Below are 12,903 nucleotides of genomic sequence, written 5' to 3'. Positions count from 1 at the left end.
CCAAAATGGCTAACAACCATTACTTGTATTGTATGTGTGCAGGATCCCTATATCAGATGGAAAACTGAACATGGGAGCTTGGCAGGTATATTCGTCATCACTTTTGAGGAAAAGCTAATCTTAAAATGAAGCAATCTGCTTAGGTTATCTGCAAATGTAGTAAAATTTCACTAATAAAAGGAAAGATTTAATGATGACCTATTAATTTTACTCGTGGCAACATAAACTATTTTAGAGTATAGTGCATACACCAGACATAGGAAATAAGTAAATGATTTAATTTTCAAAGTTGCAGGCGTCATTTGATTTTCCCAGAAGGTTGTCTCAATTAGGACTTATGCTAATATTTTGGCCTCTCCCTTTTTAAACCAAACCTCAAGTTATCTGCAAAGGTGTTCTAAAATGTATGCTTGAATTTTGTTTTTTTTGATCAGGGTATCTGGCTATGCGAGCACCGTGATGCTGCTACTCCTCGCAGAGTCGTGGTCACCCTTAATGGGATCTAAGATTGTGTTCAACGCAGCAACTACCTTCTCTTCTTACTTGCTCATGAATGCAGCCTGTCTTGTCTTTTGTGAATAGGTGTGCCCTAAGCAGAAACTTGTTTGAGTGCATTGTAATGTAAGATATCTGTAATGGCAACCCTTCTCTTTTGACTGCTCAGATATGTATATCCAAGTTGCCAGTAAGCTCAGTTCCATTCCTCTTCTTACTTATATAATGTATATCCCAAATAAAATGCACTTTTTACTTCGGCATATCCATACAAAATGGCATTCAAAATTTCCATACAACAAAAAGACAAAGGACTGTTGAATAAACATTAGTTGAGGAAAAAATGAAGATATAAACAATGTGAACATTCAAAAGAACATAATGTTTCTACTAATGTACTCTGCCTGAGTTGTTACAAGAGAAGAAAATAGGTAAAAAACCACAGTACAAACTTATCAGCAGAATGTGGATCATGACTAAACAGTCATGGTTTTGGATAAATACATAAAACAATCACAAAGTTTGGTACATGATATCACTATACATGCTGTAATGATGAATAATAATGATATACACTAGTTGATCACTCGGCTGGCAAACACATACCACAATAATACAACAACAAATGCTCTCCCAATCCTTGATGCATGCTTTATGGTTGTCTCTGAGCACCAGGTGGTGCAGCTGGCATCGGAAAGTTACCTCCGGCAATCTGAGGAGCCTCCACATACGGGCTCTGTGCAGTTCGATAAGATACTTGTTATAAATATGACACGAAGGAGCAAATTGTTTAGGTTAACTAGGGTATAATGAAAACATGAAAATAATATATGTTGTTAAATTTCATCTGGAGAAAGGGGAAGGGTTTGAGACGATGCTATACCGCATTTAAATAGACATTATCATTGTTTACTGATCTAGCAGATGTGCTTGAAGGAGCATTGCTAAGATTTGGTTCGCTTCCATTCAGTTTGTGACTTGTAGGATCTGTTGGTATGCTGTTACTACTACTATTAGCTGATTTCACCCCCTGAAAACAATTCGAGCAAAAGTTGTTTTACTCAGGCAACAGAAACTTAGAGCTGAAAGTTGATTAACATTAGGCGGGACTCAAAACTACCTGGAATATCTTGCCAAGAGTTTTCAAACCCTTTGCACGCATACGGAGGTCCTCTTTCTTGGCATTGTTTTCTTGTAGAACCTGAGAACATAAATGCATTGATAACTAGAAAGAAATTTGTTTTGTACTCCCTCCGTCCCTGAAAATTTGTCACCTATTTTCTTTTTCGTCCGTCCCTAAAAATTTGTCACCTTTCACTTTTACCATTTTTGGTAGTGGACCCTACATTCCACTAACTCATTCACACTCACATTTTATTATAAAACTAATATATAAAAGTAGGACCCACATGCCACCAACTTTTTCAACTCACTTTCTATTATATTTCTTAAAACCCGTGCCGGGTCAAATGGTGACGAATTTTGGGGGACGGAGGGAGTAATAATTAAAGTCGACATTCAAAAGAAACAGCTGTTGGCAAACCATTTGGCAAACACGAGAAAGGGTTGCTTCTATATCAGCCACATTAAGCTTCCAGAGTGAGTCGATCATTAACTTCTTGTGCGATTGCATGTATTCCTCAAGTTCTTCCTCCGTGTAATTTCCTTCAGCACTGAGCTGTTTTTTCATTTCTTCTTGCAGCTGAATTAAATTAATCGCACCTAAGGCAATAATTGATTTAAACATCATGTCATGAGTTGGTTGAAAACAGCATACAGACAATTTTAAGCTTGCGTATTTAACTAGGTAATCATGCCGCTCCCGAGATTAGCTAAAATTAACAAAAGTTCCCACACTTTTAATTTAACAGTAAGTACCTAAATAAAGGAAAGGACAACTATATCGCTACACTGTTTTTATCTGAAGATAGTTTACAATGGTCCCGAAATTCTGCTGCCCAGTCACCATTTGATACAGAGAGCATTGAAAATGTATTAAAGATACAGAAAATAACTAATAAAATCCAGAAAATATAGTCAAATTAGTCATTTCTATTGATGGCCGACTCTTGGCACTCTTGATATATCTATCCTACAGTATGAAATGGTGCTGACATAGGATCTCATTTATGTTATCACTACAAGGCATGACGACAAAGATTACAAGGAAGTTAAGAGGCATAAAGAAATCAGGAGGAAAATTAGCTCCAGTAATCTCTCATAGTAAAGCTAAAAGAACCCTTCGGGCCTGTTTGTTTGGCTTTGGCAGGATTCTACCTAAGAAAGTAATTTAGTTCCTGATTTTTTTAGTCTTGTGTTTGTTTGATTTTTGATGTACAAGGAAAGAAGAATCCTGACAACAAGAAAGTAGTGCAATTTTCCAAGATTATTAGTGAGGGTTTTGAGTGGGTTATATTAGTGAAACTCCAATCTACACTGATATCATTACCAAATGTGTTTGCTTGGTCACGAAACAACAAATAGACGGTGGTCCAACAGCGTCTAGAATTGTAAATAGAATAATGCAGCTCAAGAAGCATGAATTTGATCTGGACAGACTAAGATGAGAAATGGGCAAGTGCTTAATCAGACTTAAGACCAAGTAAAGCAACTTATGACATCAGAAGAGTTTAAGCTAACCTGCTGCAGCTGTTACTTGGGATTTGATAAAGTGTCCTTTATTGCGTAACCACTCGGCAACAAATGGTACACCAAGGTACATCACCTTCTTTCCAAGTTCTTTTGCTGCCTGCCTTGCATATACATAGCCTATAGTTGTCAGCATACCCACGCCATAAGCTGTGTAGAACATTGTTTCATCAATTAGCAAGTTTGTAGCTCCTCAAACAAAAACATAGCACAAGAAAAGCTACTATACAAAGAAAAATAAAGGAAATTGCAACGGATTTCTCACCAGCGTTAGAGAGCCTCGACACTTCAGCCTGAGCATGGTGGATGAACTCCTCTTTATTGCCTTGGACATACACGTTGAGTCTATCTTTAAGTATGCCAGCAAGCTTCTCTTCCCTTTCCTTTTGGATACTCTAATTTTAAAAGGAAAGTCAAAACTTGACGAAAAAGGGGATTTTGCTAAACAGAAACCAACAGAGGACTTTTGTAACTACAACGAACTACCACATCAAAAACTAAATGTTTTATCTCCACAGTGTTGTTAGGGTCGCGGGTCGGTCTGGGGCGCTGAGGCTGGACCCCGGGTCGCGGGGAGATGGGGCGCTGGGGCGAGGGACACACGAATCGGGGCGCAAAATTATTTATCATTTATATATTAGGAATAATAATGATTAAATATAATTCACTAATATATAAATACTTATACTTACATAACATGTAGAAAAAAATTTTAAATTTCAATCTTTACATTGGGTAGAAAATAATTATTGAAGGAATTATAGTCTATTTACTTGTTTTGATAATTAAAATGAATTTTATAATTAATTCATTTTGAGGAAAGATGAAAAGTTGGCAGTAATAATAAATTAATATTATAGAAAAGTGAAAAAGTAAAAAGTTGAATGATTAGAGGTAAAATGAGGCGGTGTCTCTTTACAGAGAAACGAATCGCTCCCCTTCGTCGCCGCCTTTGTCGCTCCACTCACCACTACCGCCCCAGGCGCGCCCCGACCGCCCCAATCGCGCCCCACGTATCTCGCTCGGCTCACCCATGTTGGGGCGAAGCCGGCCTCGACCCTGGCGATCCGCGCCCCGGGCGCGCCCCGAGTGCGATTTTAACAACACTGTATCTCCATAATAAAAGGAACGCCCAGCAGTCATAAATTACTACGTTAAGCATAATACAACATGATACTTTGTTTCTTTGTGCCAAAGGTCCAAAGCTTGTCAAAGAGTAAGTACATGTCTACATTTATTAGCTGACAGGATAACCAAGGCACATCAAGCCACCAGAATACCGTAAGGCTTAAACAATAGGCTGGAATGATGCTTCCCATCACACTAGTAAGTATTTCGAAAGGATAAAATGATTCATGGAGGTGCTGTAGGACTGATCAAATCAAAAGTCAAAACTCATTTAGGCAGAACTCCTTGGCTACCAGTAAGTGCACGGAAGGTATCAATATAATACTACTATCATAGCTTACTAAAAGTTAAGAAACATTTTTTGCACTAACATAGCTAATTATCAACTAAATGAACCACAAACTAACATAGACGTAATTTTGAGTAAGAATCAGATGAAATTGGTAAAATATAGAAATCAGAAAATATAAGATTAGCACATGTAACCCCACTTCCCCCTAGGCTCTGCAATTCTACTAACTAAACAGACCTTCGAGTAAAAAATTGTCAGAATACAATAATGTGCAATATATAAAAGATTTACCCGCATTTTTTCCTGCAACTTTTTAGTATCAAACTCTTCTCCTTCTGTGAAAACATCCATAGAAGCCATCGATGCCATGGCAAGCTGGCCAATGTACTCCTCAAAAAGCTCGCTTCCAAACAGCATAGCAAAAATTGCAGCAGGATCGATAATTGAATCCCTGAAATGATCAACAGAGAATATTATCATATATGGATGTGAAAACAACTAGAACAAAGCATCATTATAAAGTCCAAAGTTAAATGTATGCAAGAATGCAAATAGAATTACGTAGAAATTCCTGATTTCCCATGAGCATCATAGGCTTGTCTCTGTGATGGGTCACTCAGAACTTGATAAGCTTCACCCAAAATCTGAGAAAAATTACAAAAGAAAGAGCACCCATATGGTTGAGCATTTCACCTACTTAATAACATGTTCAAATAAAACACCAAAAGATAAAAACTTGGAAATCAATAAGCTCACCTGAAACTTATGTGCTGCATTAGGATCATTTGGGTTTTTGTCTGGATGAACTTGCCTAGCCTACAAAAAACCATTTCCATTAGACGCATAAAGAGCCCCCAAAATGAAATCCAACACTCCAATTCCTAAAATCACGCATAAAGTGAATCAGACTGATACATTCATTCAACCACATCCAATCAATAATCAGAAAAACAAATCATACCATCAAGCCAGGTGAATCGAAAAACCATAGTCCCCAAAAATGAGTCCAAACAAACTAGGGCACGGCTGAAAATCAAAATCAAACACACCTTCACATAGTAGGCCTTCTTAATCTCGGCTTCAGAGGCCGTGGGGCTCACACCCAACACATCATAGTATTCGGTCTCTTTCACCATCTCCGCCACTCCAATTTTTTTCGATCAACAATCACGCTGAGCAAGCAATTCTCCAATGAAAAGTATTCTTGGTAAAATGAAATGGAAGTAAATCCGGAAACAGAGAAAATCTAAAGCAACAAATACATGAGGAGGTGGTGACGAAATTATGCAGGAAGAGGTCAGCACCGAGGAAAATGGAATCGAATTCGACTTCACCGCCACAGTCGTCGTTTCCACCTGAATGCGCGTTGACTAAACGACTGATGTAAGAAATTTTTACGCTTTTTTGCTTTGTATGAACCTTGTAAGAAAGATCGCAATTAAGTATTTAATTTGCAACATTTGATTTAGATTGCATACATAATAAAATATATCAATCCATAAATATGACCAAAAGAGATACTATGGTAAATAATGAGTCATAATTGAGTATGCTTTTGTAATATTTCGTGGTTCAATATTGAAATTCAATCGCTTATTTTGGCTCAATACATATTCCACTATCTTTATTTAATGACCAACCCCAGTCGCTCCTACTCGTTTCTCACCTGTGGGGCTCTGCGTCATCTTTGAGATGAGAATGGTCCCTGTATATGACCCTTCATCCATTGTCCACTTATTTTCTCATCGCTCTTTCCCTCCCTGAAATTAGAATATTCTTATTTTCTTCATCAAATTTTTTTTTTATCAAAGCCTCTTTCTATTAGAATATATGTGATTCTTCGCCTTTTGTGTGATCAATATAGAACTCTTAGTCTCTTTCTATCAGAATATATGTGATTCTTCGCCTTTTGTGTGATCAATATAGAACTCTTAGTGGTTGCACCATCTGATTGCTTAACCATGTGTATCGGTTGTGGTGTCGACTCCTCGTGTAACATCATTGATCCAAAATGTATGTTAATGTATATCTTATATAGTAATCAATTGAAGTGATCCAAATATATGTATGAATGTAATTAGCAAATGTATTAATATTTTAATATTCACATGTTAACTTCATTTAATTGGTAATTGAATTAAATAGTCGTAGTTCATTTACGTATGTGAATGTGTGCATGGAAGTATAATTTTGTGCACGTAAATATATGTAGTTTGATTGAAATAACTTAATATAATAATATAGGTTATATGCTCTTACGGGGTGTTCGGTTTGCAAGATTGTATCCGACATTAATTTTGTAATGTGTTTGGTTAATGAGATTCAACCCCACAATTCAATCCTAGGTAGATAATCAAGGGATAATTAGTCATAGCTAACCCCATATGCATAAAATAGTCTCACAACTCAATCCTAAACTATATCTTGGTATTATTTTATCTTGAAAACCGAACACCACCTTAGTATATTATATTAGTGTATACACGAGTATTTGCATGGAGTAGATTAGTCACCAATTTCTATAGAGGTTGTATAATATAATTATACGTGTACATTACATAATATGACTACGTGTACACAATGTTGGCTATTTCATGTAAATAATGTAAAATGTATAGAGCCAACAAATCGGTTAAATATATAATGTATATAATTATGTCTCAGAGATGGCAAGAGGAAGGAGAGAGAAGTGTCATACGAGAGTACGATTAGCTATTCTTAAGAAATAGACTTTTTCTTCGGCAGATATAAACATGATATGATAAATTATAAACATGATATGATAAATGAGAGAGAAGATAATTTTGGAGGTAGTAGAGAGTAGACCCAGAAGCTCGGCTCAATTATCTGTCGGATTAAGGTGGGTATAACTTTTAATTTTGCATGTAGTATATAATTAATTACTATATGTTGAATTGAAATGAATAAATAGATTATATGGAACATATGTTGAATTGAAATGAATAAATAGATTATATGGAACATGATATAGATATGTGAGTGGTATAATGAATATGTTTTATATATTGTGTTGGAATCATTTGGTGAAAATACGAAATGGATATGTGAGTGGTACAATGGATATGTTTTATATATTGTGTTGGAATCATTTGGTGGAATACGAAATGGATATGTGAGTGGTGCAGTGGACATATTTTCATATAGCATTAGAATTATCTGCATCATTGGATTAAAGAGGATGTGTGACGGTCTTGGCCTGGATCTGATATACAATGGCAATGGACCTACGGGTCATGTACAATGACAATAGACCTATGGGTCATATACAATGATAATAGACCTACGGGTAAATAGAAAAAGCAAAGAGGGGCCTTCGTGGAAAGATCAATACAAAGAGGGGCCTTCGTGGAAATGTCGAATATCAAAGAGGGGCCTTCGTGGAAATGTCAAATAAATAAAAGGGACCTACGGGTCGTATACAATGGAAATCCCGGGCAGATACCAGACTTGATTTGTCACATAATAATAAATTGAACATAAAGGCATATGCATATGGATATGAAATTGTTGATGATATTTAATATTTGTGGTTATATGTGGTGATTTAGAATTTTTCTAAAATAATCCTAATAAATGTGGATTTTATAATTATAGTATTTGGATGGTGATGTAATTAATATGTAATTTCTTTACTTGTATTTGTATTTATCTATAGAGTGGTTAAGGTGTGACACCTCGAGTCTTGACCTTGATAGGCAGGAGGAGTTTAATTTCTTGTTAGCAATTCGTGAGTTTCTTGTGGTCTGTTCAGTGAATCTCCGTGGTTCGAGTAGCGTAGTTAAAGAGGTCGTCAGTGCTTTTGGATTAAGGTTTGGGGTTGGGGTTGGGGTTGTGTGTGTTGGTCCTTCACTGACATTACCTTGAGATCTTTGATAAAAGTGTGCATTGTGTGTGACTGATGTATGCGCAAAACTGATCTTCGATCTTTAACCTCTTTGATTGTAACTGTTTGTGATTTTTTGTGTAGGTTTTGTGTTATCATGTTTGCATCTCTATTCCGAAGTAGATATGTAACTTTGAGTTATATTGTTTTATATTTGCTTTTGTAACTAGTTTGTTAGTGTGAGAATGGTCATCTCATAGTTGCTTCATGTAAAAAAGGTCTTAGTTATTATACTGAACCTTCGGGTCTAATTCACTCACAACAGTATCATAGCCACTAGGGGATCCGCAAGAACATTGAGTTGTGAAATTCATGGTATCGTCGGTGTGTGAAAGTTAAACCTCCGGTATAGGCTCCGAGGAAAAACATATGTGCATTCACGAAGGCATTCCGCTTTGGTAAATTGGCTTATATCTTGCATGTATCATAGTTTTATGTTGTGTGTGCTCTTCTCAATTTTTCAAGTATTTGTGTGCTCTACCTGTGTAAACTTTGTGTTGGACTTGGATTTGAATCTTAATTGTGACCCCCTGCGTCTTCAAAGAATTAAGCGTTTGTGAACCTCTCAACTGTCAGCGCACTAAGCACTAAGGAATTGACCAAATGGTTTGTCAGCGCACTAGCGGTAGGGGCTGCTTCATTCACATGGGCAGAGATCGGACCCATGACCTCATACTTAAGGGATGAGGTGCTGAACCACCAAGCCAACCATGTTCGTTTTGGAAACTCCTTTCTGTATGATGATGTATGACTCATTCTCAGCTAACAATATTTTAAATACTTTTTCTTTCTACCTCTCTTTTACTTTACTAGTTGTGCATTAATACATGTGTCCAACTAAAAGTGCATATTCTTATCGGACAAAGAAAGTATTAAGAAAGAAATTGTTGCCCTAAAAATTAACCCAAAATATGCAAAGTGAGTGTATAAAAATGTCCCTTATGCATTTGAGAGCGTTTTTGTTCGAAAAAGTGTTGAAAAAGTGCAAAAACACCTTAAACGAGCAAAATCTAGAGTATAGAGACCGCAAATATGCATTTTAAAGTATAGAGACCGCAAATGTGCATCACGGACAATATAAGAACTAAAAATGTACCATTCTTAGTGAAATTGGAGATTAATCTACCATTCTTACAGGCTTTGAAATTGTCGGTGTTTAGCAAGTTCATCAAGAAATTTATAGCTGAGAAGGCTAGACCTAGTGGGAAAATTTTGATCGGCGAGAACATCTCTGCAGTGATTCAAAAGCGGAGGATGCCTTCGAAATGCAATGATCCAGGTATGTTTACCTTACCCATCTCTATTGGTGATGTAAAAATCGAGCATGCTATGTGTGATTTAGGTGCATCCATAAATGTGTTACCACTGTCTATATACAAGAAGTTAGTAGGGGTAGGCATGGTGGACACCAAAGTTGTGATCCAATTGGCAGACAGGTCATGCATTTGTCCTGAATGAGTGCTTGAGAACGTGATAGTAAAGGTACATGACTTCTTGTACCCAGCAGATTTCCATGTGATTAGAATGAGTGATAATGAATCTGCAGAGTCTGGTGGAGTACTTTTAGGGAGACCTTTCCTGTGTACCGCTAAGACTATCATTGATGTTTTTATGGTACCATCTGCCTTGATTATAATGGGGAGAAATATACATTCAGCATAGATGAGGCAATGAAAAAACCTCTTGACGTTGAAAATTTGCATGCTATAGATGTTATTAACCCCTTAGTCCAAGAATATCTTGAGACAGAGTTAATGTAGGAACAGATCGAGAATTCCGAAATAAGTCATGACATTGATAGAGAAGTAGCTAGTTGGTGTCAAGCAATGAACATGAGTGAGTTATCAGATGATGAGCTAGCTGAAGCGATTCTGGAATTCTGTACGAACCCGGAGCTAGCCAGATCAAGGAAGGCACCTTATGTGGCGAGCGTGGACAGTTCTACTGAGCGTGGACAGTTGCTGATAGTCGTACTGAGGGGGAAACACCTGTTTTGGAGAAGTTTGGAGAGGGGGAAACCCCTGGTGTTTGTGAGACTGTTTTGAAGGGCAATGAAGCCCAAGAAAGTGTTAGTGAGGGGGTGACCCCTGTAAAAGCAGTGGGTGCTAAACCCCACGACGAGGAAGGTTCGGTTGGGGTAGAAACCCCTATTTACGTCGCGGGGGCATCCCCATTGTTGATTGAGGAGGGAGAAGCCCTCGTTTCTGGAGATGTACAGGAACCCGTCAGCGACGGGATGAATTTGATGGTGGATCTGAGTGATGTCCCCGACGGGATCGATTCACCGGTTGACGCAAGGGACGCAAGGAGACAAGCTCGTCGGAGTTTACGTGATGACATCGAGGAACACGTCCCGCAGACAGAAGAAGGTCGCTGGGTCTAGAGACCGCAGCCCCTGAGCAGGTAATCTCTCCTAGACCTAGCGATGGGGAGAGCGACGAGGAGGAGCGCCGCCACGCGGTCGAGAGGAAGAGGAAAGGAAAACAGATTGCTCCTTCCTCGACCAAGAAAGCAAAAGGGAAGTCCGTTGAACCCTCTCTCCCTCCGCCTGCTAAGGTACCGTACGCTGCTGAGTCCGGAAGCCCTGATGGGTCCAGCGACTCTGAAAAGGAACAACAAGAAGAGCTCAACTTCGAGCCGACGGAAATCTGGATCACCAAGGAGCTGCTGGACAAGATGAGAAGTTCACAGACTCAAAACGCACAGCAATATATAAGGAAAAGAGTGCCGTGGGGAAGTATGCTAAATCCGGAAAAATGTACGATTCGGCCGAGCTTAAGGAGATCTCGAGCAACGATGAATTCCGAGCGTATATCGACGCAATCGGTTTTGACTGGTTGGTTAAGCACAGCACCTCCGAAGTTCCAATAGATTTGGCACGGGAATTCTTTTCGACCTTCCGTTTTAAGTCCACCGCTGACTTGGATGCCGAGTCCATCAACTTCCGCCTCTTCAATGAAGAGCATGTGATGACCATCCGTGAATAGACTCTACGGAAGGGTCTGCTGACGCGAACAGAGGACGACGAAGGTTTATGGAACGAGAGAATGGTTGGTCCGCCGAAGTTCACGCCAGGTTTCAGGACACAGAGTGCATGGGAGTTTGTGACTCATCCAAGGGTAGGTCAGTTCAAGACCAGCTTTTCGAAAGCCCACCATATCAAGAACATGATCCTGAGGTTTGCCCAGACATTCATTAGCTACAATCTGATGGGCACCGCCAACAACGCCTTGACAACCCCCGACTTGTACTTTACTTGGTGTATGGCCACGGGAGTGCGTGTCCACTTGGGCTACTAGTTAGCCCAAGCTTGCCACCAAGTAACTGCCAACCCTTCCAGGCACCTATACACATGCCATCTTCTGGGGGCTTATTTGAAGCGCAATGTGATCATGAGGATCCACAAGTCTTGCCGGGAAGTGAAGATGTGTCTACCCCGGAGGTCTTCAACATAGATTACTTCTTCAACAAGGGGTTGTTAATCACGCAGGGGAAGGAGGTCTGTTTTTACGAAGTTGGCAAGTCAGATGTGCAGGTGAAACAGGAAGCAGCGACTGTGGAAGCATGTAGCGGGATTGAAGTGGAAGAAATGAGAACGGAGGTTGGATGGATGAGATCCGAAATTAAAATGGTGAAAGAAGAGATCGTGGCCCTACGGGGTAAAGGAAAGGACAATGTTGAGATTGAGAGAGTACGGAAAGAGGTCGCCGGAATGAGAACGGCGGTAGACGAGATGAAAAGAGAGATCGGGAATACACATACTGAGATAATACACCTACTGAGATTATACTTAGTGTAGCATCTTCAATTAAAACCGAACGAAGTTAGATGAATACACATGAGCATAAAGATGCAAAACTTCAACTTAATTCTTTTTAAAACTAACAATCCTTACTCCTTACACCCATAACTCCACACTTAACTCATTATTCATGCACATAAATCATAAACTAATCATAATTGCAAATTTCTATGCTCAATTTCAACAAAACCCAAGAAATCGGAATCCTCAAAGTTATGAACACTAATTTTCGGTTCTAACATAATCCATATCAATATTTAATTTTCAGTGCATATAACCAACCTATCCAATTATTCAATTCCATCATCAATTGAAGAGATTTAAATGAGATGATACCTTAATTTCACAAGGTTTGGAGTTGGGATTCAAGCTCAAATATATTTCCACGGAGGTTGAAGGAGGATAAGAAGAACTGAGATAGTCGAGTGAGATGTGGGAGGCCCGCGCCGGCGTCGTGTGCGTATGTATATGTGTAGAGAAATGATTGGTCGGGGAAGGGGCGGCCACGGCGGACGTTGACGGGGTAGCGCTGAAGCGGCGAGTAAATGAGTGTGTGATTTGGGCCAAATGTTTGGGCATTTTTTGCCACATTAATAAAAACACAAAGCCCATCATTATAATGGCCGCTTAAAC

General features: G+C 38.9%; 1 protein-coding gene across 4 annotated transcripts; it reads right to left on the bottom strand.

Annotated features, from left to right (window-relative positions):
• Positions 1 to 862: 862 nt before the first annotated feature.
• On the bottom strand, positions 863 to 12,845 carry LOC121758858 (chaperone protein dnaJ 10-like). 4 transcript variants are annotated; one of them, XM_042154272.1, is made up of 13 exons: positions 12,607 to 12,845; positions 8,950 to 9,201; positions 5,869 to 5,983; positions 5,614 to 5,736; positions 5,321 to 5,380; positions 5,126 to 5,208; positions 4,856 to 5,015; positions 3,410 to 3,539; positions 3,136 to 3,294; positions 2,039 to 2,217; positions 1,616 to 1,696; positions 1,379 to 1,525; positions 863 to 1,231 (listed from the first exon to the last, which is right to left on the bottom strand). In XM_042154272.1, the coding sequence occupies exons 4-13, from the start codon at positions 5,698 to 5,700 to the stop codon at positions 1,148 to 1,150; spliced, it is 1,170 nt and encodes a 389-aa protein (XP_042010206.1). In that variant the 5' UTR covers positions 5,701 to 5,736; positions 5,869 to 5,983; positions 8,950 to 9,201; positions 12,607 to 12,845; the 3' UTR covers positions 863 to 1,147. The 4 variants fall into 4 exon arrangements, with proteins under 4 accessions (XP_042010206.1, XP_042010204.1, XP_042010207.1 ...); XM_042154270.1 differs by lacking the exon at positions 8,950 to 9,201 and having other exon boundaries at positions 5,614 to 5,983; XM_042154273.1 differs by lacking the exons at positions 8,950 to 9,201; positions 12,607 to 12,845 and having other exon boundaries at positions 5,869 to 6,117.
• Positions 12,846 to 12,903: the final 58 nt, after the last annotated feature.

Source organism: Salvia splendens, chromosome 12 (genome assembly GCF_004379255.2).
Source record: "Salvia splendens isolate huo1 chromosome 12, SspV2, whole genome shotgun sequence".
Classification (NCBI taxonomy): Eukaryota; Viridiplantae; Streptophyta; class Magnoliopsida; order Lamiales; family Lamiaceae; genus Salvia; species Salvia splendens.
This window is presented reverse-complemented; position numbering and strand designations above follow the sequence as displayed.

Excerpts from the sequence above, each read along its gene's own strand:
- LOC121758858 (XM_042154272.1), bottom strand. The coding sequence starts at position 5,700 with ATGGTGAAAGAGACCGAATACTATGATGTGTTGGGTGTGAGCCCCACG. Across the intron at positions 5,209-5,320 it reads ATGCAGCACATAAGTTTCAG|ATTTTGGGTGAAGCTTATCA; the intron begins GTGAGCTTATTG and ends AATTTTTCTCAG. Across the intron at positions 3,295-3,409 it reads GTCGAGGCTCTCTAACGCTG|CTTATGGCGTGGGTATGCTG; the intron begins GTGAGAAATCCG and ends TGTTCTACACAG.